Here is a 26946-nt window from a genome sequence, read left to right as displayed (position 1 = left end):
GCTGAAAATATCATGAACTCATATACGGCATTTTAGAAAAGACACCACAGCTACTGTTTACTGATCATTTGCTATGTGCTATGTCATGTACTTTACATGCATTCCTATTTAATTTTCACCCCAATCCTAAGAGCTAGGCAATGTTTATATTCCCACAGTTTAGTTGAGGAAACAAAGGCTTAGAGAGGTTGAGTTACTTGCTCAATGACATAGTAAGTGGTCGAAACAAGATCTGAACACACTCCAGTTGGCTCCATAGCCCATGTTTTTTACCAGTATGTAATGACCCAAAAAAATTTTGAGCTCAAAATTAATACCTAATGCAATTTCTATGAATGCATTAAATATATGAAGATTACTAATTTAAAAAGGATATTAAGTAACTAGAGAAAGAAGAACAAACAAAACCCAAAGTTAGTAGAAGGAAAAAATCATAAAGATCAAAGCAGAAATAAATGAAACAGAGAGGAACAAAACAATAGAAAAGTTCAATCAAACTAAAAGCTGGTTCCAGGCTTCTCTGGTGGTGCAGTGGTTGAGAGTCTGCCTGCCGATGCAGGGGACACGAGTTCGTGCTCCAGTCCAGGAAGATCCCACATGCTGCAGAGCAGCTGGGCCCGTGAGCCATGGCTGCTGAGCCTGTGCGTCCGGAGCCAGTGCTCCGCAACGGGAGAGGCCACAACAGTGAGAGGCCCGCGTACCGCAAAAAAAAAAAAAAAAAGCTGGTTCCTCTGAAAATATAAACAAAATTGATAAACCTGTAGCCAGACTCAACAAGAAAAAAAGGGAGAGGGCTCAAATCAATAAAATTAGAAATGAAAAAAGAGAAGTTACAACGGACATCACAGAATTACAGAGCATCCTAAGAGACTACTATAAGCAACTGTATGTCAATAAATGGTCAATCTAGAAGAAATGGATAAACATATAACCTTCCAAGACTGAACCAGGAAGAAACAGAAAATATGAACAGACCAATCACAAGTACTGAAATCAAAGCTGATTTTAAAACTGCCAACAAACAAAAGTCCAGGACCAGATGGCTTCACAGGTGAATTCTACCAAACATTTAGAGAAAAGTTAACATCTATCCTTCTGAAACTCTTCCCAAAAATCGCAGAGGAAGGAACACTCCCAAACTCATTCTATGAAGCCACCATCACCCTGACACCAAAACCAAACAAAGATACCACACACACAAAAAAAAATAGGCCAATATCACTGATGAACGTAGATGCAAAAATCCTCCACAAAATACTAGCAAACTGAATCCAACAATACATTAAAAGGATCATACACCACGATCAAGTGGGATTTATCCCTGGGATGCAAGTATTCTTCAACATCCACAAATCAATCAGTGTGATACACACATTAACAAACTGAAGAATAAAAACCATATGATCAGCTGCCAATTCCGGAGCTGAGGTTGCCACTGCAGCCGCAGATTCTACTGCCGCCACCACTGCAGCCGATGCTGGAGGAGTGGGCTTGGGAAGGAAGCGGTCACCATGCCCGGAGCTCCGCTAGTAAGTGTCTTTGTCCCCTGCAGTCCTCCCACAGGAATGACCATGGATAAAAGTGAGCTGGTACAGAAAGGCAAACTCGCCGAGCAGGCGGAGCGCTACGATGACATGGTTGAGGCCATGAAGGCAGTCATGGAGCAGGGGCACGAGCTCTCCAATGAAGAGATGAAACTGCTGTCTGTTGTCTACAAGAACATGGTCGGTGCCCGCCGTTCTTCCTGGTGTGTCATCTCCAGCATCAAACAGAAAACAGAGAGGAACGAGAAGAAGCAGCAGGTGGGCAAAGAATACCGTGAGAAAATCAAGGCATAGCTGCAGGACATCTGCAACAATGTTCTGGAGCTGTTGGACAAATACCTTATTCCCAATGCTACACAACCAGAAAGTAAGGTGTTCTACTTGAAAGTGAAAGGCGATTATTTTAGATATCTTTCTGAGGTGGCATCTAGAGACAATAAACAAACCACTGTGTCAAACTCCCAGCAGGCTTACCAGGAAGCATTTGAAATTAGTAAGAAAGAAATGCAGCCTACACACCCAGTTCAACTGGGCCTGGCACTTAATTTCTCCATCATTTACTATGAGATTCTAAACTCTCCTGAAAAGGCTTGCAGCCTGGCAAAAATGGCATTTGATGAAGCGATTGCTGAACTGGACACACTGAATGAAGAGTCTTACAAAGACAGCATCCTGATCATGCAGTTGCTTAGTGACAATCTCACTCTGTGGACGTAGGAAAACCAGGGAGATGAAGGAGATGCTGGGGAGGGAGAGAACTAATGTCTGTCATGCCCTGGGATCTCTTAAGTGTCACTCTGTACCCTCCACGTATATCCATTTGTGGAATTTAAAAAAAAAAGAATCGTATGTCAACTTTCAGTTTTTCACAGCCTCAGTCTAGCAAAAATGGTCCATGGGATAAGCAGCTGGTATTTGTATCTAAAACTCAGATTGGTCACATAAATGCCACAGCATTCTGAAGTTTTGATTTTGATTAACATTGACAGGAATACTGTGTGTTTAATTTTTTTAAAAAACAACACTGTGATTATGGGGTTTTGTAATTTAGCAGAACTCTTACTGGTAGAAAACAAAATAGACCTGAATTATGTGTAACTTTTCGGAAAGTTTAATTCAAAACAGTCACTGAAATACAGTTCCATTGTAAAGTACAGAAAGTTATAGAGATTATATTGTGACACTGGGACTTGGAGTGAGAAACCTCTAGTTTGGCACTCGAGTTTCATGGTAATTCACAGTGATTCTGCCTGTTCTGTTCAGGGCTTGTAGACACTTGACCTGTTGGGGCTGTTGCCACTCAAAAGTTCATGACTACGGATGGCCACAGTGTCTTCCTCTGAGGAAAGTCGAAGCCAGAAATTAACATTCTTGGTGGCAGATAACTGGGTTATGACACCATGCAAAGGTCCAGTGCTCATAGACCACACGTGACTCCAACCCCTTTCCTACATCAGCATGTTACTGATTGGCAGCTTGCGCTTCCGTAGTGGAATCTGTTTTCCCTGTAACCACGAGCTCAAGAAGGAAAAAAAAAAGGCATGTATCTTACTAATGGCCTTATCTGTTTCCTGGGTAACACCTCTAAGAATAATGTTCTGCAGAGATTGCCTTTCACTTGAGGAGTAAGTACTCAGTCTTTGGGTTCTTCCTAGCTCGGGGCTTTAAAATTTTGAAATCTAAACATTCTTTCCCACTGTCCTTTTTGACTATCGATTTTGATTTTCTCTTCTCTCTCTAAATTTGTCCTTCTTCTTCCTTACATTTTCTTCTTTGTGCATTCCCTTTGCCTTTTGTTCATGGTTTAGTACTAGATGAGCAGGGACAGGGGGCCTGGAGGGGGTGAGGGACGTTGGTGAGGACTTCGGTGAGTCAGCCTTGCTATAGAGAGTTGAAAAGTGCTTCCTGCATCTCAGCTCTGTCTTCTTCCAGTTCTCAGAACGGTGGTTCCTCTTCAGTCACACCAAGATCTGACTCAAAAATATATTTTTAAATATCCATGGTTTCTCCTTATATTGCAGCCAGACCTGATAATGCTTGTTAGCACCTGTCACCAGCTCTCCCAAGTGTACCCATCCCATCAAGTTCACAAACACGTTTCAACAAGACCCTAAATGCAGGGAAGCTGCATGAACACTGTGATGAAGAGAGTTGGGAATAGCCAGGCCTAGCAGTCTCACAATATCCCCCTCCCTCCCCTGAACATTCCCCATAGCCGTAGTGTCCATCTGTTTGTCCATCTGCTGAAATGAGAAACATTCATGCACTGATTTCAAACAAACCAAAAGGGAAAAAAAGAAAAAGAAAAAAATCCCTCTTCTTTCTAGCTGAACAAAAATGTGCAGTTAATACTTGGCACTTGAAAACACAGTAGTGAATGTAGAACAAGCCTGTCTGTATATCTGGTAGCTCTCTCTCGCTTTTTCCTCACCAGTATTCTGCCTCACATTTGCTTCTGTGATGGTTATATTGCCTAGCAAGCACACCTGTGGTTATGAAAATAGTAATAGCAAAAAAGAAAAAACCCTGGTTATTGATGTACTCGATCTGTGTATGTCTTTTAAACAGTTCTAGTTTCCACCTTACACGGAATAATCAGGAAAAGTGTAAAAACTCAAAAGTGAAATAAAAAATTTTATCAGTTAAAAAAAAACATATGATCATCTCAACAGATGCAGAGAAAGCTTTTGACAAAATTCAAAACCCATTTATGATAAAAACTCTCCAGAAGTCGGCACAGAGAGAACTTACCTCAACATAATAAAGGCCGTGTATAACAAACCCACAGCTAACATCATTCTTGACAGTGAAAAGCTAAAAGAATTTCCTCTAAAATCAGGAATAAGACAAGGATGTCCACTCTGACCACTTTTTTCAACATAGTTTTGGAAGTCTTAGCCATGGCAATCAGAGAAGAAAAAGAAATAAAAGGAATCCAAATTGGAAAAGAAGAAGTAAAACTGTCACTGTTTGCAGATGACATGATACTACCCATACAAAATCCTAAAGATACTACCAGAAAACTACTAGAGCTCATCAATGAATTCGGTAAAGTTGCAGGATACAAAATTAATTCGCAGAAATCTTGCATTTCTATACACTAACAATGAAAGATCAGAAAGAGAAATTAAGGAAACAATCCCATTTACCATCACATCAAAAAGAATAAAATACCTAGGAATAAACCTACCTAAGGAGCCAACAGACCTGTACTCAGAAAACTATAGATACTGATGAAAGAAATCAAAGATGACACAAACAGATGGAGAGATATACCATGTTCTTGGATTGGAAGAATCAATATTGTCAAAATGACTATACTACCTAAAGCAATCTACAGATTCATTGCAATCCCTATCAAATTACCAATGGTATTTTTCACAGAACTAGAACAAAATATTTTTTAATTTGTATAGGAACACAAAAGACCCCGAACAGACAGAGCAATCCTGAGAAAAATAAACGAGCTGGAGGAATCAGGCTCCTTGACTTCAGACTATACTGCAAAGCTACAGTGATCAAAACAGTATGGTACTGGCACAGAAACAGAAAAACAGATCAATGGAACAGGATAGAAAGGCCAGAGATAAACCCATGCACCTATGGTCAAATAATCTAAGACAAAGGAGGCAAGACTATACAATGGAGAAAAGACAGTCTCTTCAAAAAGTGGTGCTGGGAAAACTGGACAGCTACATGTAAAAGAATGAAATTAGAACATTCTTCAACACCATACACAAAAACAAACTCAAAATGGATTAAAGACCTAAATGTAAAGCTGAGTACTATAAAACTCTTAGAGGAAAACACAGGCAGAACACTCTGACATAAATTGCAGCAAGATTTTTTTGGATCCACCTCCCAATGAAAATAAAAACAAAAATAAACAAATGGGACCTAATGAAACTTAAAAACTTTTGCAAAGGAAACCATAAACAAAATAAAAAGACAACTTACAGAATGGGAGAAAATATTTGCAAATGAAGTGACCAACAAGGGATTACTCTCCAAAATATACAAACAGCTCATGCAGTTCTGTATCAAAAAAACAACCCAACCAAAAAATGGGCAGAAGACCTAAATAGACAGTTCTCCAAAGAAGACATACAGATGGCCAAAAAGTACATGAAAAGGTGCTCAATATTGCTAATTATTAGAGAATTGCATATCAAAACTACAATGAAGTATCACCCCACACCAGTCAGAATGGCTATCATCAGGAAGTCTACAAACAGTAGATGCTGGAGAGGGTATGCAGAAAAGGGAACCCTCCTACACTGTTGGTGGGAATGTAAACTGGTACGGGCACTATGGAAAACAGTATGGAGATTCCTTAAAAAACTAAACATAGGAACTTCCCTGGCAGTCCAGTGGCTAGGACTTCACCTTCCAATGCAGGGGGTGCGGGTTCAATCCCTGGTCAGGGAGCTGGGATCCCACATGCCTCGTGGCCAAAAAACCAAAACATAAAACAGAAGCAATATTGTAACAAATTCAATAAAGATGTTAAAAAGGGTCCACATCAAAAAAAAAAAAAAAAACCTAAAAATAGAACTACCATACAATCCAGTGATCCCATTCCTGGGCATATATCCAGAGAAAACCATCATTTGAAAAGATACACGCACCCCAATGTTAACTGCAACACTATTTACAATAGTCAAGACATGGAAGCAATCTAAATGTCCATCAACAGAGGAATGGATAAAAAAGATGGGTTACATATATACAATAGAATATTACTCAGCCATAAAAAAAGAATGAAACAATGCCATTTGCAGCAACATAGATGGACCTAGAGATTATCATACTAAGTGAAGTCAGAGGAAGACAAGTATCATATGATATCACTTCTATGTGGAATCTAAAAAAAAATTATACAAACGAACTTATTTACAAAATAGGAACAGACTCACAGACTTCAGAAACAAACTTATGGTTACCAAAGGGGAAACATGGTGAGGAGGGATAAATTAGGAGTTTGGGATTAACATATACATATACTATATATATAAAATAGATAATCAACAAGGACATACTGTATAGCACAGGGAGCTCTACACAATATTCTGTAATAATCTATATGGGAAAAGAATCTGAAACAGAATGGATATATGTCTATGTATAACTGAATCACTTTGCTGTACACCTGAAACTAACATAACATTGTAAATCAACTATACTCCAATATAAAATAAAAATTAAACTAAAAAATTTTTAAATAAAAAGATTACTAATTTACAATATTAGAGCTGAAAAAGGAGGACCAGGAATCCCCTAAAATTAAAGAATCTCATTTATTTTCAGAGATGAGAGTCCAAATTTCTAGTTTTTAAATGCCAAACTTAACAAATCTAATGCTATCATTTTGTTCAATATGAACTTCTCTTAAAATGTTAGTTTTTAAAAACTAAAAATGACCTGAGATTTTACCCAGTCTCCTCATTTCCAAACTATATATTTAAAATGGCAGAAGGTCCACCAAAAAACCTACATGTGGATATTTATAGCAGCTTTATTCATAACTACCAAAACTTGGAAGCAACCAAGATGTCCTTCAGTAGGCAGGTTAACAGATAAACAGTTCATAAGGACAATGGAATATTATTCACTGATAAAAAGAGATGAGTTAACAAACCATGAAAAGGCATGGAGGAAACCTAAGTGCATGTTACTAAGTGAAAGTTATCAATCTGAAAAGGCAACACACTATATAGAGTGAAACAATTTTGTATGCTACTACAATGGTGGATAGATATCATTATATATTTGTCCAAACCCACAGAATGTACAAAACCTAGAGTGAACCCTAATGTAAACTATGGGCTCTGGATGATAATGATGTGTCAATACAGGGTCATCAATTTTAACAAATGTAACCATTATGGTGCAGGATGTTGACAGTGGAGGAGGTTGTGCATTCTGGGGACTAGGGATCTATGGGAACTCTCTGTACTTTGCTCAATTTTACTGTGAACATAAAATTGCGCTAAAAATAGTTTATTAATTAAATAAAACTTTTTTAAATGGTAGAAGGATTACGTACTTGTTATTTAGAGTCCAGTTACAGCTAAACTACATTTGAATAATGCACAGTAAACTGCATTATATATTATAGAATTCTATGGGACTTCCCTGGTGGTCCAGTGGTTAAGATTCCATGCTCCCAATGCAGGGGGCACGGGTTTGATCCCTGGCCAGGGAACTAATATCCCATGTGCAGCACAGCACAGCCAAATAAATAAATAAATAAACAAACAAATATGGAATAAAACAAACAATCCAGAAATAAGCCCACACATTTGTGGTCAGTTGAATTTTGACAAAAGCACCTAGTTAATTCAATAGGGAAAGAACAGTCTTCTCAATAAATGGTGTTGTAACCACTGGATATCCATAGGCAACAAGGGAAAAAAAGGGGGCAGGGGGGAGAAAGAAAGAAAAAAACTCAGACCCTCACCTCACACCATATATAAAAATTAACTCAAAATGGACCAGAGACTTAAATGTAAGACCTAAAATGTTTACAACTTCTAGATAAAAACATAAGAGAAAACCTTTGTGGTCTTGGATTTGGAAAAAATTTCTGAGCTATGTCACCAAAAGCATGTGATAAAAGAAAACTTGATAGCTGAACTGAATCAAAATACAAAACTTTTCCCTTCAAAAAAACACCACTAAGAAAATGAAAAGACAAGCCACAGACTGGGAAAAATATTTTCAAATCACATATCTGATCACAGATATGAATCCAGAATATATAAAGAGCATGACTCAATAATAAGAACACAGGCAACCAATTTTTTAAATGGGTAAGATATTTTAAGAGATATTTTACCAAGAAGACATACAAATGTCCAATAAGTACACAAACAGATGTTCAATGTTGTTAATTATTAGGGAAATACAAGTTAAAACAATGAGATACCACTACAGATCCTCTAGAATAGCTATAATTAAAAAGAACTAGAGTCTAAATGTTGGTGAAGATGTGAAGAAACTGGAACTCTCATACCATACTGCTGGGAAAAAAGTAGTACAATCACCACTGTGGAAAACGGTTTTGCAGTTTCTTCAAAAGATAAACATACATTAACCATAAGACCCAGCAATTTCACTCCTAGGTATCTATCCAAGAGAAACTTTGAAACGTACCTGCACAATGACTTATAAAAGAATGTTCCTGGGACTTCCCTGGTGGTCCAGTGGTTAAGAATTGGTCTTGCAATGCAGGGGATGCTGGTTCGATCCCTGGTCGGGGAACTAAGATCCCTCATGCTGTGGGGCAACTAAGCCCAATGCGCCACAACTACTGAGCCCATGTGCCACAATCAGAGAGCCTGCGCACCACAACTACGGAGCCCACACGCTCTGGAGCCCACATGCCACAACTAGAAGCCCATGCACCACAAAGAGCCCATGTGCTGCAACTAAGACCCGACAGAGCCAAAAAATAAATAAATATTTTAAAGAAAAGTATGTTCCTAACAGCATTATTCTTAATAGCCAAAAAACTGCAATCATTCAAATTCCCATCAAAGATCATAAAAAGTGGTATATTCATACCATGGAATACAACTCAACAGTAAAAAGGAACTACTGATACATGCAACAACATGGATGGCCCTCAAAAATATTACACTAAGTCAAAGAAAACAGATAAAGACAAAATAGTGTCTGATTTGATTTATACGAAATTTTGAGGAAAGGCAAAACTGTAGACAGAAAGCAGGTCCATGGTTGCCTGGGGGTGGGACTGCAAATGGACATAAAAGAACTTATGGGGGTGATAAAACTGATGGTTTCACAACTGTATGTATTTACTAAAACTTAAACTGTACAATTCGACTGCACCATTACAATGGGTGAATTCACTGGGTATTATTAATAGCTTGATAAAAGTTGTTTAAAAGTAAACTACAGGGCCTCCCTGGTGGCGCACTGGTTGAGAGTCCGCCTGCCGATGCAGGGGATACGGGTTCGTGCCCCGGTCTGGGAGGATCCCATATGCCGCGGAGCGGCTGGGCCCGTGAGCCATGGCCGCTGGGCCTGCGCATCCGGAGCCTGTGCTCCGCAACGGGAGAGGCCACAACAGTGAGAGGCCCGCATACCGCAAAAATAAAAAAAAAAAAAAAAAAAAAGTAAACTACAGGGGGAGGAGTCAAGATGGCAGTGTGGGAAGACACAGAGTTAGCATCTCCCCACAACTAATGCACCTGCTGGCCGCTGGTGGAGGACTCTGACACCCAAGGAGACAGGAGGAACCCCAAAGTGAACCGGTAGGACGTACAGGGACCAAAGAGGGGGGAGAAGTGGAGGCCAGACCGCATCAGCACCCCTGAGGCCATGGAGATCAGGAGAGGCAAGTGGGAGGCGCCCTCCAGGAGGAGCAAAAAAGAACGCAACTGCCCCGCCCACTTGGGCATGGGGAGCCTGCTGAGTGCCCAGGCCAGTCCCCTCCAATCCAAAGCCCGCTCCAGGCTGCATGGGTCATGGTGGCATAGGAGGGAGGCTGGGGAGATCAGGAGAGGCAGGCGGGAGGGGCCCTCCCAGAACCCAGACTGAGAAGCAGGAGAGGAGCAGAGGGTGTTTGCCCCACCGACTCGAGCCCAGGAAGCCTGCTAGGCTCCCAGGTGAGGTCCCCTGCCCTCTAAGACCAGGATGGGGGGCACGCCTGGCTCCCTTCTGTTCCTTGAGCCTAAGCCCCACCCCCACACAGCCCCAGAGCCTTTTCCAGCCCCATAGGTCCTGAGCACTGGCCCTGCCCACCACCCAAGCCTCACCCTTGATAGGCCCCACTCTCCACAGCCAAGTCCTTCCCCCTCCCCCCCTTTTTTTTCTTTCCTTCCTCCTTTTTCACTATTGTGGTACTGAGTTACCTTCTGGTTGTTGGTTCATCTATATTTTTATTTTTATATTCTTTCTAACATATCTTTTAGTTTCCCAGTCTAATTTTATTTTTTACTTTGTTATTTTTCTCTTTAAAAAAATTTTTTTTTGCCACCCACGTGGTTTTCAGGATCTTGATTTGCAAGCCTGGGGTCAGGGGGAAGCTCCTGCAGTGGGAGCTCCAAGTCCAAACCACTGGACTAACAGAGAACCTTAGACCCCAGGGAGTATTCATCAGAGTGAGGTCTCACAGAGTTCCTCATCTCAGCACCAAGACCCAGCTCTACCCAATAGCCTACAGACTACAGTTTGGGAAGCCTCAGGCAAAACAACCTGTAAAACAGGAACATAATCCCACTCTTAAAAAAATAAAAAATTAGATGGCAAAAAATATGTCACAGATGAAGGAGCAAGGTAAAAACCTACAAGACCAAATAAATGAAGAGGAAATAGGCAATCTACCTGAAAAAGAATTCAGAGTAATGATAGTAAAGATAATCCAGAATCTCAGAAATAGAATGGAGGCACAGACTGAGAAAAATACAAGAAATGTTTAACAAAGATGTAGAAGAATTAAAGACCAAACAAACAGAGAAGAACAACACAATAACTGAAATGAAAATTCACTAGAAGGAATCAATAACAGAATAACAGAGGCAGAAGAACAAAAAAGTGAGGTGGAAGACAAGATGGTGGAAATAACTGCCAAGGAGCAGAATAAAGAAAAAAGAATGAAAAGAATTGAAGGCAATCTCAGAGACCTCTGGGACAACACTAAACACACCAACATTCGAATTACAGGGGTCCTAGAAGAAGAAGAGAAAAAGAAACAGTCTGAGAAAATATTTGAAGAGATTATATAGTGGAAAACTTCCCTAACATGGGAAAGGAAATAGTCACCCAAGTCGAGGAAGCACAGAAAGTCCCATACAGGATACACCCTAGGAGAAACACACCAAGACACATATTAATCAAACTAATAAAAATTAAATTCAAAGAAAAAATATTAAAAGTAGGGAGGGAAAAACAAAAAATAACATAAAAAGGAATCCCCATAAGGTTATCAGCTGATTTTTCAGCAGAAACTCTGCAGGCAAGAAGGGAGTCGCAGGATATACTTAAAGAGATGAAAGAGAAAAACCTACAACCAAGATTACTCTACCCAGCAAGGATCTCATTCAGATTTGATGGAGAAGTCAAAAGCTTTTCAGACAAACAAAAGTTAAGAGAATTCAGCACCACCAAACCAACTTTACAACAAATGCTAAAAACAATTCTCTAAGTGGGAAACACAAGAGAAGAAAAAGACCAACAAAACAAACCCAAAACAATTAAGAAAATGGTAATAGGAACATACATATCAATAATAATCTTGAATGTAAATGGATTAAATGCCCCAACCAAAAGACACAGACTGGCTGAATGGATACAACAACAAGACCCATATATACGCTGTCTACAAGAGACCCACTTCAGACCTAGGGACACATATAGACTGAAAGTGAAGGGATGGAAAAAGATATTCCATGCAAATGGAAATCAAAAGAAAGCTAGAGTAGCAATACTCATATCAGATAAAATAGACTTTAAAATAAAGACTTACAAGAGATAAGGAGGGACGCTACATAATGATCAAAGGATCAATCCAAGAAGAAGATATAACAATTATAAATGTTTATGCATCCAACATAGGAGCACCTCAATACATAAGGCAAATGCTAACAACCATGAAAGGAGAAATCGACAGTAACACAATAACAGTAGGGGACTTTAACACCTCACTTACACCAATGGACAGATCATCCAAACAGAAAATAAATAAGGAAACACAAGCTTTAAATGACACAATAGACCAGATAGATTTAAGTGATATTTATAGAACATTCCACCCAAAAGTGGCTGAATACACTTTCTTCTCTAGTGTACATGGAACATTCTCCAGGACAGATCACATCTTGGGTCACAAATCAAGCCTTGGAAAATTAAAGAAAATTGAAATCATATCAAGCATCTTTTCTGACCACAATGCTATGAGACTGGAAATCAATTACAAGAAAAAAAACTGTTAAAAAAAAACAAGTATATGGAGGCTAAACAGTACCCTACTAAATAACCAAGAGATCACTGAAGAAATCAAAGAAGAAATTTAAAAATACATAGAAACAAATGACAATGAAAACATGACAACCCAAAACCTATAGGATGCAGCAAAAGCAGGTCTAAGAGGGAAGTTTATAGCAATTCAATCTCACCTCAAGAAACAAGAAAAATCTCAAATAAACAATCTAACCCTACACTTCCATCCGAGAGAAAGAACAAAGAAAACCCAAAGTCAGTAGAAAGAAAGAAATCATAAAGATCAGAGCAGAAATAAATGAAACAGAAATGAAGAAAACAGTAGCAAAGATCAATAAAACTAAAAGCTGGTTCTTTGAGAAGATAAACAAAATTGATAAACCCTTAGCCAGACTCGTCAAGAAAAAAAGGGAGAGGAGGCAAGTCAATAAAATTAGAAAAGAAAAAGGAGAAATCACAACTGACACTGCAGAAATACTAAAGGATTATAAGAGACTACTACAAACAACTACATGCCAATAAAATGGACAACCACGAAGAAATGAACAAATTCTTGGAAAGGTACAATTTTCCAAGACTGAACCAGAAACAATTAGAAAATATAAACAGACATATCACAAGTAATGAAACTGAAAGTATAATTAGAAAGCTGCCAACAAACAAAAGTCCAGGACCAGATGGCTTCACAGGTGAATTCTATCAAACATTTAGAGAAGAGCTAACACCCATCCTTCTCAAACTCTTCCAAAAAATTGCAGAGGGAGAAACACTCCCAAATTCATTCTACAAAGCCACCATCACCCTGATACCAAAACCAGAAAAAGATATTGCAAAAAAATAAAATTATAGACCAGTATCACTGATAAACATAGATGAAAAAATCCTGAACAAAATACTAGCAAACAGAATCCAACAGCACATTAAAAGGATCATATACCATGATCAAGTGGGGTTTATCCCAGGGATGCAAGGATTCTTCAATATATGCAAATCAATCAATGTGATACACCACGTTAACAAATTAAGGAATAAAAACCATATGGTCATCTCAATAGATGCAGGAAAAGCTTTTGACAAAATTCAACACCCATTTATGATAAAAAACTCTCCAGAAAATGGGCATAGAGGGAACCTACCTCAACATAATAAAGGCCATATATGACAAACCCACAGCAAGCATCATACTCAATGGTGAAAAACTGAAAGCATTTCCACTAGGATCAGGAAGAAGACAAGGATGTCCACTCTCACCACTCTTATCTAACACAGTTTTGGAAGTCCTAGCCACAGCAATCAGAGAAGAAAAAGAAATAAAAGGAATACAAATTGGAAAAGAAGAAGTAAAACTGTCACTATTTGCCAATGACATGATACTATACATAGAAAATCCTAAAGATGCCACCAGAAAACTACTAGAACTAATCAATGAATTTGGTAAGGGTGCAGGATACAAAATTAATGCACAGAAATCTCTGGCATTCCTATACACCAACAGCGAAAAATCAAAAAGAGAAATTAAGGAAACACTCCCATTTATCACTCCAACAAAAAGGATAAAATACCTAGGAATAAACCCACATAAGGAGGCGAAAGACTTGTACTCAGAAAACTATAAAACACTGATGAAAGAAATCAAAGATGACATAAACAGATGGAGAAATATACCATGTTCTTGGAATGGAAGAATCAATATTGTGAAAATGACTATACTACCCAAAGCAATCTACAGATTCAATGAAATCCCTATCAAACTACCAATGGCATTCTTCACAGAATTAGAACAAAAAATCTTACAATTTGTATGGAAACACAAAAGACCCCAAATAGCCAAAGCAATCTTGAGAAAGAAAAACGGAGTTGGAGGAATCAGACTCCCTGACTTCAAACTATACGATAAAGCTACAGTAATCAAGACAGTATGGTACTGGCACAGAAACAGAAATATAGATCAATGGTACAGGATAGAATGCCCAGAGATAAACCCACACACATACGGTCACCTAATTTACGACAAAGGTGGCAAGAACATACAATGGAGAAAAGACAGCCGCTTCAATAAGTGGTGCTGGGAAAACTGGACAGCTCCATGTAAAACAATGAAATTAGAACACTACCTAACACCATACACAAAAATAAACTCCAAATGGATTAAAGACTTAAATGTAAGAACAGACACTATAAAACTTTTAGAGGAAAACATAGGAAAACCACTCTTTAACATAAACCACAGCAAGATCTTTTTTGACCCACTCCCTAGAGTAACAAATAAAAACAAAAATAAACAAATGGAACTTAATTAAACTTAAAAGCTTTTGCACAGCAAAGGAAACCATAAACAAGACAAAAAGACAACCCTCAGAATGGGAGAAAATATTTGCAAATGAAACAACAAATGATTAATCTCCAAAATATACAAACAGCTCATGGAGCTCCATATCAAGAAAACAAACAATCCAGTTAAAAAAATGGGCACAAGACCAAGTAGACATTTCAACAAGGAAGACATACAGATGGCCAAGAGGCACATTAAAAGATGCTCAACATCACTAATTATTAGAGAAATGCAAATCAAAACTACAATGAGGTATCACCTCACGCCGGTCAGAATGGCCATTATCAAAAAAGCTAGAAACAATAAATGCTGGAGAGGGTGTGGTGAAAAGGGAACCCTCCTACACTGTTGGTGGGAATGTAAATTGATACAACCACTATGGAAAACAGTATGGAGGTTCCTTTAAAAACTAAAAATAGAACTAGCATATGACCCAGCAATCCCACTACTGGGCATATACCCTGAGAGAATCATAATTCAAAGAGAGACATGGACCACAATGTTCACTGCAGCACTATATACAATATCCAGGACATGGAATCAACCTAAATGTCCATCGACCAATGAATGGACAAAGATGATGTGGCACATATATACAATGGAATATTGCTCAGCTATAAAAAGAAACGAAACTGAGTTATTTGTTGTGAGGTGGATGGACCTAGAGTCTGTCATACAGAGTGAAGTAAGTTAGAAAGAGAAAAACAAATACAGTATGCTAACGCATATATATGGAATCTAAAAAAAATAAAATAAAAGGTAGTGATGAACCTAGTTGCAGGGCAGGAATAAAGAGGTAGACATAGAGAAAGGACTTGATGACATGGGGTGGGAGGGTGAAGCTGGGGTGAAGTGAGAGTGGCATCGACGTATATACACTACCGAATGTAAAACAGTTGGCTGGTGGGAAGTAGCAGCATAGCACACAGAGATCAGCTCTGTGCTTGGCAATGACCTAGAGGGGTGAGGCAGGGAGGATAGGAGGGAGGCGCAAGAGGGAGGGGATCCGGGGACATGTGTATGCATATGGCAGATTCCCTTTCTTGTGCAACAGAAGCTAACACGGTATTGTGAAGCAATTATACTCCAATAAAGATCTATTTTAAAAAAAAAGTAAACTATATAAAGTACTCACCATTGTAGCCTTCAAGAACAGAATCAATAATAGGTCTGGCGGTTAAGTTATAAACATCTAGTTGTTTACTCTCTGGTCCAAAAACAGTATCAAAAGTAAACGTCTTTGGAGGTTCATTGGAAGAATCAGTCTTATGTACAGTGATAGTTCCCCTCATCTCATCCACACTGACAGCCTGTTTGTAGCACATTGATTTCTCTCTGTCATTGAGGGGCCGGCACCTAACCACCACCTTCACATTATCGCAGCTTTCCGGCTTCTCTGATTTATTGATCTGGTGGAGAAAATATTTACAAACAATGAAAAGAACATTTACTTTTACCTTCAACAGATTAAATTTAAAATTTGAAAAAGGCTACTTTGGCATCCTAGTGCCTTGCATACATTAAGCACTCCATAAATAGTTGTTAAATGCAATTAAAGATCTTACAGATATATAGAAAAAGCTTATTTAAAAAGATATGAAAATAGTTCTTTTACAATACAAATGAGGGGAGAGGAAATCTTATTTACATTTACAGTTAATGCTATTCAGGCAGAAAATGAGAAAGTATATTAGAGACTTGTCTTTCTGCAAAGTCCCTGACTTGCTCTGAGTTTCCTGCCTGTAGGAAAACACATGTGAATATGGTTAATAACTTTAATCAAGAATCTAGTAATAGGTCCTCTGCTCCCCCTGAGACTTTTAGTGTTATTGATATTTTCTACAATGCATTAGTAAAAAAATTTTTTATCAAATAATATATGCAGGGCTTCCCAGGTGGCACAGTGGTTAAGAATCTGCGTGCCAATGTGGGGGACACGGGTTCGAGCCCTGGTCCGGGAAGATCCTACATGCCGGGGAGCAACTAAGCCCGTGTGCTACAACCGAGCCTGTGCTCTAGAGCCTGAGAGCCATAACTACTAAAGCCCTCGAGCCTAGAGCCCGTACTCCACAAGAGAAGCCACTGCAATGAGAAGCCCGCAAAACCCAACGAAGACCCAATGCAGCCAAAAAGTAAAAATAAATTAATTAATTAAAAAATAATAATAATAATATATCCTCATATAGTCTACTTTTTCTATAGAAGACAAGTGAAAGACAGAAAAGAAAGCCCAATGGCAGAAAAATGTTTTAGCTTGACTCTAACCTTATGAACATTTGTAATATGTAAAGTTTCAAATTTTGAAATTTTATGATTAAGAATCTATATTAAAATACAATTATTAAAGTGAAGAAGTTCAACAGTTTGGTTGAACAGATATTAAATTCCTACTGTTTCAGATACTCTTCTAAGCATTAGAGAAACAAACGTGAGCCACTGTCATTGACAAGGAACAGATTATATCAATTCAACACACTTCTTTCCATCTCTACTTTCAGCACCTTATTCTAGGTCACCATTATCTCACCCCGAATTATAAGAGACTCCTACCTGTACTACTGTGTCTAATTAGGTTCCCCTATAGTCTGTTCTCTACTTGGCAGTCAGTTTCAACACAAATCTAATTATATCACTCTCCTACTTAAAACTCTTCAATGGTTTCCCACAGATCCTGGGATGAAGATCGAAATCCTTCAGGTGGTGTGTAAGATCTGGTTCTGGCCCATGTCTACTTCTCCAGTTTTCTTTCACAAGCTTGGCTTTCTTAGCCACAGCCACACCGGTTTTCTTTTAGGCCTTTTCTTGTCCCCATGATCCCTCTCACCACACTCCTTCCCAGGTGTGTTCCTTATGCCTAGAACATCCCCCACCCTCCTCTTCACTTACCCTGCAGACCTCAGCTCAATAGCCCCTTCATCTGGGAAGACTTTCCTGATTAGGTCAAATCCTTGTATAGGCCCTGATAACACCCTTCTCTCTCCTTCTCCGTCGGTTAAAATTTTACTTTTTTTTTTTGGCTCCTTATTTGATTAATGTCTGTGTCTCTATTTAACCTATAAGTTCCAAACTGGTAGTCAGTCAAGGGGCTGAATTCAGCCCACAAATGTCTTTTGCTTGGCTTATATTATTTAAAAATCTTTTGAATTAGTTGCTAAAAATTAAAAATTGAGAAATTTCACAAAAATAACAATTTCTAGATTCTCTTGGAAAAAATAGATGATCTGACATCTGTAGGTCAGCATTCCTACATGGCAACACTTAATTCACCAGAATCTATTTCTATCTATTGTATGACACCCATCCACTTCATTCATTAATGTTAAGTGTCTTTGTCCCTGTATGTATGTATGGTTTTCACCTCCGCCCTAGAAGGCGTCTCTCTTCTCAAGTTCAAGAACCTGGCTGGTTTTGCTCAATATTGTATCTCCAGTGCCTAGCATGGGGTTGGTGCCCAATAACTGTTGAATGAATTGATAAATAAATAGAAAGCAACAAGTAGCAAATATTAAGCATTTAATGCTAAAAGTCAAGCACTGTCCTTCAAGTCTCCTGCCTGATAACCCCAGAAGGAAAAGTTTAATTACATAGGAACGAAGGGCCCAGAAAGATTAAATAATTATCCAAGGCTTCGCAACCAGTAAATAACCAGCCACTGCTCAACTGTTCTTCATTACCCTATAATGGACTTACAACGCCTCCTCATTAGGTGGACGATAACAATCTGTGATATCCTACAAGACAAACATACCACCACCCACCACTCACCCCCTCACGTAAATAGCCGGCCACAACTCAAGTGTTCTCCATGACCCTATATTGGACTTAACGACGGCCCCTTTTTTTTTTTTTTTTTTTTTTTTTTGCGGTACGCGGTCCTCTCACTGTTATGGCCTCTCCCGTTGCGGAGCACAGGCTCCGGACGCGCAGGCTCAGCGGCCACGGCTCACGGGCCCAACCGCTCCGCGGCATGTGGGATCTTCCCAGACCGGGGCACGAAACCGTGTCCCGTGCATCGGCAGGCGGACTCTCAACCACTGCGCCACCAGGGAAGCCCACGACGGCCCCTTATTAAGTGCAAGTTAATAGTCTGTGAAATCCTACAAGACAAACATACCGCCACCCACCACTCACTCCCCTCACATACAAAGACACCTACGGGTTACATTCTGCACTGTAAGCTAGAGCGCTACGAGAGGAATGACAGCTCTAGTCAGCAGCCTGGGGTACAGGCAGACAGCCCGTGCTTTGCTGCCTTCCAGAGCTTGGCTCCTCGGCGTAGAGACCCCACGGGGTGCGAGGCATCAAAACCCGACCCTCCGTGGTTGCTCCTAGAGGCCCTACCCAGAGGACAGGGCTGGGAGCGAGAGCGCATCCTCTGGCACAGTGCCTTTATGTCAAGCAGCCCAGGCCTTGCGGGATGCAGCAGCAACGAAGACCGCAAGGCCTGCCGCGGGCCCCTCCCAGGGTCGGCTGGACCCCCCCAGTCCAGGGCCCACCGGCCTGGCTCCCCAACCGCTTGGTCCGCCCGGCACTGCCCTGCCCTGCCCTGCCCCGCCCCACCCCGGCCGCCCGCCTGCTCCGCGCCTCCATGGTAACGGCCGCGCCACCCGGCCAGGCCGCAGGGATGAGGAGAAACCCCAGCGGCTGAGTGACCCTACTCACCGGCATCGTTGCTTCCTCCCGTACTCGGCGGACGTTCCCGCCCGGGGTGCAGTCCAAGGACGCCGGGTTCGCAGGAGAGGCGGGTCAGAGATTATCGAAACACCGCCTGGGCGCTCCCGAGACTGCGGCTCCTCTGGCGAGAGGGCGCTGTGCGCAGGCGCACTCCGAGCTCGCCCCGCCCTATCCCCTTGCCCGAGGCGTCTTCGGTCTCTTGCATTGCGCCTGCGCCGAGACTTTCGGAGTCCGTCTCCTAGGACGCCAGACTGAGGCTGCGCCTGCGCAATGCCGCCATTCTACTGTGTTGGAAATCTGGCCTGATTTTGGGCTGGGAGACCTGCCTACCACCGCGGCGGGGGGGAGGAGGAGGCAATCCTAGACCGGCAATGCCCATCTTCTAGCACTTGCAATACTCCGAATATTAAAAACAACAATAGCAATTGTACATTGTGTCCCCTCTGAAGAGCCAAAAACTTTACATACATTATTGCGCTTGATTGCCGACTTGTTTATCACCTGTCTCACCATTAGGTGAGGTCGTGAGGGACTTTGTCGGTATTCTCACAATTACCTCCAGAGCCTAGAATACGACCTGGCACAGAGTAAGTTTTCAATAAATATTCGTGAAAGAAAGAATGATCTATCCTCTTTCTTGTCCGAACCTGTCTCTGAACACTACTCTGCTTGGATATGTAATAGACATTTCAAGTTTATCGTGTCCAAAATTGAAACGTTGATTCCCGCTTCCCATCCCCTGGTAGTACCCACATCACCCCTGTCAAACATAAAATAAATAAATAAGTAATTTAAAAGGCTAATCGCAATAAATGTAAGCTGAATTCTGACAATTTCTCAGGTCAAACCACAGTCTTTTTCTCTCATACTCAATACCCAATCTTTCTATAGAACTAGTTGTCTCTATCTTCAGAATAGAACCAGAATCCAACCACTTCTACCACCACCATCTCTCACCTGTGTTACTAAACAGCTCAGAGCTGGTTTCCTTGCTGTTCATCCTTGCCATCCTAGTCTACTTTCAACACAGGAGCCAGAGGGCTGGTGTTAAAACATGAATCAGATACTGTCTTTTCTCCATTCAAAACCTGCCAATGATTTCTCATCTCACAGAATAAAAGTCACAGGCCCTCTCCCGGTTTCCTGCAATGTTCTCTCTTACTCATTATTGCAAGCTATCCCCCTTGCACCAGCTCCACCTGGCCTCCTTGATCCATCTGACATTGCAGGCATGGTTTCCTGTTAGAATACAAGGGCTTTTATGCTTGCAGTAGGAGCTAATAAAAATACTTAGTGTCAGCATACTGTTTTAAGTGCTTTAATTCATTTTTAAATTATTAATTTAATTTACATTATAACCTTTTGAAATAGGTACTATTAGTCATTTTAATAGAAAACAGGAGTAACTATTTCACAGATTTAAAAAACTGAAGCATAGAGCCATTAAGTAACTTGTCCAAGGTCATACCTACAGGCAATGACAAAGCCCAGATCGAAATCCAGGCCCCGGAAAGCTCCCCCTGTAGATATCTGCTTGACTCCCTCACCTCCTTCAGAATATCTTTGTTCACACATCACCTTCTCAGTGAACCCTACCAATGATCTTTCTATTTAAAATTCCAACCTTCAGCCCCAGTCTTCTTATCTCCCCTCCCTACTTTATATTTCTTCATAGTACTTATCACTCTCTGATATACTGTAAATATATCAGCTTTATTGAGATATAATCACACATCATACAATTCATCAATTTAAATTGTACAATTCAATGATTTTTACTATATACAGAGTTGTGCAACCATAACCACAATCAATTTTAAACATTTTCATCCCCCCAAAAAGAAACACTACACTCATAGCCATCATTCCTCCTTCCCCCGCTGCAACATCCCAGCCCTAGGAAACCACTACTCTACTTTCTGTATCTATAGATTTGCCTGTTTTGGACATTTCATATAAATGGAATTATATAATATGTGACCTTCTGTGAAATGACGTCTATCACTTAGAATAATGTTTTCAAGATTCATCCCTTTTGTAACACATATCAGTAATCCTTTATGTTTTATGGCTAAATAATGTTCCATTGTATGGATATACCACATTTTTATCTACTTGTCAATTGATGGACATTTGGGTTGTTTCCACTTTTTGGTACTATGGATAATGCTGCTACAAGTTTTTGTGTGAACGTTTCATTTCCCTTGAGTATATACTACAAGTGGAATTGATGGATCATTTGGTAACTCTAAATAACATTCTGAGGAACTGCCAAGTTGTTTTCCACAGTGGCTGTACCACCAGCAATGTATGAGGTTTATAATTTCTCCACATCCTCACCAACACTTGCTATTGTCTTACCTTTCTTATTACAGCCATCCTACTGGTATAAAATAGCGTCTCATTGTGGTTTCTATTTGTACTTCCTTGATGACTAATGATGTTGGACATCACTTCATGTGCTATTGACCATTTGAATATCTTCTTCAGAGAAATGTCTAGTCAATTCTTTGTGCTTTTCATCTGTCTTTTCATTATTAAGTTGTTACGAATTTTTTATATATTCTAAATACAAGTCTCTTTTCAGATATATGATATACACGTTTTCTATTATGTGTGTTGTCTTTTTAATTTCTGGATGCTGTTCTGTGTGCTCTTACATTTAGATCTATGATCTATTTTGAGTTATTTTTGTATATGATATGGTATAGGGATCCAGCTTCATTTTTCCGCATGTGAATATTCATCTGTCCCATCACCATTTGCTGAAAAGACTATTTTCCCCCCCACTGAATTATTGTGGCAACCTTGTCAAATATCAATTGGTCATAAATATGAGGGCTGTTTTCCAGACTCACAATTCAATTCCATTGGTCTATATGTCTATCCAATACTATACTGTCTCTTTTTTTTAAGGATTGGGTATTTTATTTTTTTATTTTTAATTTTATTTTATCTATTTATTTATTTGGCTGTGCCGGATCTTAGTTGCAGCATGCCGGATCTTTTAGTTGTGGCATGCAAACTCCTAGTTGCAGCATGTGAACTCTTAGTTGTGGTATGTGGGATCTAGTTCCCTGACCAGAGATCAAACCCTGGCTCCCTGCATTGGGAGCCCGGAGGCTTAGCCACTGGACCACCAGGGAAGTCCCTATACTGTCTTGATTACTATAGCCTTGTAGTAAGTTTTGAAATCAGATACTGTGAAGCCTCCATCTTATTCTGCTTTTCCAAGATAGTTTTGGCCATTTTGAATTCCTTGCATGTTCATAGAAATTTTAGAAACACCTTGCCAATTTCTGCAAAAAAGACAGCTGGAAACTTAACAGGGATTATGTTCAATTTATAGATCAATTCATGTAGTATTGCCATTTTAACAATTTAAATCTTCCAATTCATAAACACGGAATGTCTCTCCATGTATTATATTTAGGTCTTCTTTAATTTCTTTCTGTGATGTCTGTAGTTTTCAACATAGAAATATGCCCCCAAGGGTAACCACTACCTTGACTCTAACATTATAGTTCCCTTCTTTATACTTTGTATAAATGGAATCATACAGTATGAATTCTTTGTATCTGTCTCCCTACACTCAATATTGTTTGTGAGATTGTTCCTTATCGGGTATAGCAGTTCATTCTTTTCCAATGTGGTGTAGTATCCCATTGTGTGAATATACCACAATTTGTTTATCCGTGTTTATCCCATTCAACTGCTGATGGACATTTGGGTTGTATCCAGTTTGGGGCTATTACAAATAGTGCTGCTGTGAACATCATGTAGGTGTCTTTTGGTGCACACACATGCATTTCTGTTGGACATTTACTTAGGAGTGGATTTGCTGGGGTTTCCATATATTCTACTCGTGTTTGTTGTCTCTTTCCTGACTAGAATATAAGTTCCACGTCTATTCTATCCACTGTTATGTCCCAGCGCCTAACGCATTGCACGCCTTCAATAAATTACCTTCTCAAGGATGGCGTGGTCACCAGCTGCTTCATCCCGGGCTAGGGACTCCGCTCGGGACTCTGCGCCTGGGGCGCGGGCTTTGGGTGGGGAAAGAGGCGCTCAGTGGAGGGATGTGGGGGTGGAGTAAGAGCCCGCCCCGCCCCGCCCGGTCCCGTGGCAGCCCCAGCTGCAAGTCCAGGGCGCTGGGTTAGAAAAAGCCGAGCTAAGCCGGGACCCAGACCCGGGATCTGGCGCTGCCATGGCTTCCGGCGGGCGGCCCGCGCCGGAGACGTCCGCCTTGGAGATAAGATCCGTCCGGCGTCCATGTGAGAGTCCGGACGAAAGTCTGGGCGAAACAGTCCTTCGCTGTCTTCTCCCGCCGCCTGCGTGGAAAGTCTCTCTCCCCGCGGCGATCCGGAGAAGTTTCCCGGAGGCTTGCCTGCGCGGAGCGGTCAGTCTCCCGGAGCCGTCGTGGACCAGACCCATGCGGAGGGCAATGCGGCCTCGGCCAGCTGCGCGCCCCGCCCCCGGCGCCGCTCTGGGGCCACCGCCCCCGCCGCCCCCAGTTCCCAGCCGGCCCGGGCTGGTGCGGAGCGACTGGGGAGGCGTCCTGGACGAGCGCCAGCTGGACGCCCACCTGACCCAGGCTCAGGGCCGCGAGGCGCGCCTGTGGCTGGGGGGCCGACTCCAGGTACCGGTTCCCGCGGGGGCCCCTCCCGAGAGCACGTTCATCCTCCTCCTCACGCGCGCACGGGACGCGGCCGGGTTCCACCTGCACCCGCGATCAGGTGAGCCGCACCCTGGAGCACGCACCTTCCCCAGGTGCGTCCCCCGCACGAGGCAAGAGTCGAGATTCGCCAGCTTCTCACTGAGACGGTACTTCTCTAGTAGGTGTTTTGGAGGAGGGCTTGAGTTGGGGAACTCTGCTGAAGACCAAAAAACGGGCACAGGAAGGAGAGGGTCTGAATGGGGGAGGCGCTGGGTAAGAGAGGCCCTTTATCCGACAGCGATTTAAGGTGAAGAGGCTTCTTACAGCCCCTCTGGTCACCGTAAGCAGACCGTCCAGCCACTGATGGACCGAGACTGGCCACCAGCGACCTTCCCTCCTCTGCCCCACCTCCTCCTTCCAGCAGGTGGAGATTTGCGAAGCTTTCCAGGAAGTCGTGTTGGGGCTCCTGAGAGTTGAGAACATCTTTGGCTTCTCCCAGACTACTCTTAACCTGGCTCTCACTATCTTCAGCCGCCTCATAGTTTCAGTAAAGGTAGGGAAGTCTATGAGGGATGGTGACAGATGTTGGGGGCGCAAACTGACCTCTATTTCCCATTGCTGCCTAAGAGGTGAGCCATCCCAGGTGCTCAAACTGAGCCTCATCAATTCAGTAAATGGCTCCAAGTGGTAGAACTGGAATTGAAACATCCTACCATCTGCCTGTCTGACTCTGTGTTGTGTGGCCGTCAGGGGTCGACTTGGGGAGCATGAGAAGACCTAGCTGGGAAAGGACTCCCTTTGTGATGAGGTGGGGTGTGCTTGTCTGGACCAGTACAATGCAGCCTGAGGTCAGGATGGGACTGTGTGTTCCCTGAGATGGTGCCATATTTCCCACCTCCAGTCAGTCCTCTAACAAAGGACTATTGACGAGTTAGCTGTGGTTCTGAAACCAGGAGGTTTTTACTTGTCACATCTAAAAATGGGGGTAACCTCCTTGTGGATAAATACAATCAGTCTTCTAAAAAAAGTTAAAAAGGCAAAACTTAATTTCTTAAAAAAAAAACCACAGACGCTTTACAGTTAGTTTCTGGCATTCATATTCTGATCATATGTGTTTCTTCCATACTGCAGATAAAAAAGTGTTTACTCCATTGTGTTACAATTACTTCCTTGAGACTTGCTGCAAAAGTTAATGAAGAAGAGGAGGTATGCATCCCTGGAAGCTCATTCAGGGCTGCTTTTGAGGTACAGGGGTGTGTAACACTGGAAACACTCAAGTTTCCTGAAAGGTCTGTGGCCTTGGGAATGGGCATTTTGGAAAAGTCATACCTTCCAGGATTTCTGCTGTCCCTTCCTTAGGCTTGTCAGACTTTGGGACCCCACAAATGGGTAATTAGAACAGCAGAATTGTCCTGGCCCAGCAAACCCAGAGGTCTGACTTCCTAGCAGACATAATCTTGCCTCATTGGTTGACGCCACATGCCACCTCCCATTAAGCAGAAGAGAAAGGCTTCCCAAACCATATGGCCTAATGACCACCCCCAGAAACTACATCTAAGAAAGCTGCTTGAGACTTAAGGACTTGGCTGTGTCAAAGAAACGTGTTCAGGGACTCTAGGACCCTTCTCCAAGAGGGGCAGGAGGGCCACGTGCAGTGGGTGGAAGAGAAGCCCCCATAAGTGCTTCAGGCTTGCTTGAACTTCTCAGTTTCACTGTGGCTTCTTTTCAGAAGATCCTCTCCCAATATCCTTCCCAGACCTCCCTTCCTTCCTCCCTCCCCCCAAACCTGTCCCCCTTTGGGGGATAGTGGAACCACTGCCATTTCTACAAGGTCTCCCTTGGCTGATCTCAGGGTCCATGGGGGCAGAAAAAGTCACTTGTGTGTCCAGTTCCAAACCTTCAATAAAATTTATTTTAACCCTGTTTATGAGAATATAATTTGTGCCCCCAAAGATGCTTTTATCCAACTAAAAATCAAGTAAATAACCCTTAAAAGAAATATTTCTAGAGGTTACAGTAGTAATACTACTATACAGTTATATAGTAATACTTTTTTATCTAAAAAAGTAGGACCAAGTCTTCAGTGCACTTGGTACTTGCATGTTTACTCATAGACAAGCCTTATTAGTTTCTCTGGGGAAAAGTCATAGTTTTTCCAGAACTGAACTGCCTTCAATAAGGGCTGAGAGGAATGTGCTTGCAGCTATGGTGTTGCCAAAACCATGGGAGGTTTTATCAATGAGTCTGTCTGACGCAGACCAGGAAGCTCAAAGGCATACTCCTCTCTATGACAAGGAATCATGGTAGGGATTGGGAACAGGGAATGGGTGGAGCCCACAGCTGGAAAGCTTTGAGTGCGTTCTTACAGCTGAATGGGGGAGACGGCACAGCCCCAGCCTCCAAAGCACCTTCAGGTATGAGCTGGAGTGCAGTTGGGGATCAAGACCTGTTGGCAGCAGGTGACCATGTGACATTCACTACATATTGTCACAATACCTGGGGACTTGACAGATAGCCAAGATCTGGTTTGGTCTTTCTTTCAGAAGCATTTTCTGTGGTGGGTCACTGGAAGACAACTCTACTTGGGTCATGGATGCCCAGTCCCCAGGGATAAGAAAACAAAAGCTACCATGACATGGTGTAGGGCTTTGGCCTCTTTATTTTCTTTTTACAGTTAATTCCACGCATAAGAGAATTCATAAAGCACTATGGCTCTGGCTATTCCCCGAATGAGCTGCTGAGGATGGAGCTGGCTATTTTGGACAAACTTCACT

The 26946-nt window shown here is 41.5% G+C and overlaps 1 protein-coding gene and 1 pseudogene across 5 annotated transcripts in view; one reads left to right on the top strand and one right to left on the bottom strand.

Moving 5' to 3' along the window:
* Positions 1–19671, bottom strand: part of KIF3A (kinesin family member 3A) — a 76525-nt gene extending 56854 nt beyond the window's left edge. Inside the window, exons 1-2 of one of the 4 annotated variants that reach the window (XM_082624028.1) lie at positions 19504–19671; positions 15977–16250 (exon numbers count right to left, since the gene is read on the bottom strand). In XM_082624028.1, the coding sequence (XP_082480154.1) occupies positions 15977–16250; positions 19504–19509 (280 nt within the window). In that variant the 5' untranslated portion in view covers positions 19510–19671. Of the gene's footprint in view, positions 1–15976; positions 16251–19129; positions 19272–19503 lie in introns of those variants that run through there. The other 3 variants (XM_082624029.1, XM_082624027.1, XM_082624030.1) reach the window with 3 other exon arrangements.
* On the top strand, positions 1505–2553 carry LOC309804946 (14-3-3 protein beta/alpha-like; annotated as a pseudogene). Its single transcript has one exon. The product of its transcript is annotated as a 14-3-3 protein beta/alpha-like (transcript).
* Positions 19672–26946: the final 7275 nt, after the last annotated feature.

Source organism: Mesoplodon mirus, assembly GCF_964341445.2.
Source record: "Mesoplodon mirus genome assembly, chromosome: 5".
Lineage (NCBI taxonomy): Eukaryota > Metazoa > Chordata > Mammalia > Artiodactyla > Ziphiidae > Mesoplodon > Mesoplodon mirus.
Note: the sequence above shows the minus strand (reverse complement) of the source record. Positions and strands in the feature narration are given on the sequence as shown.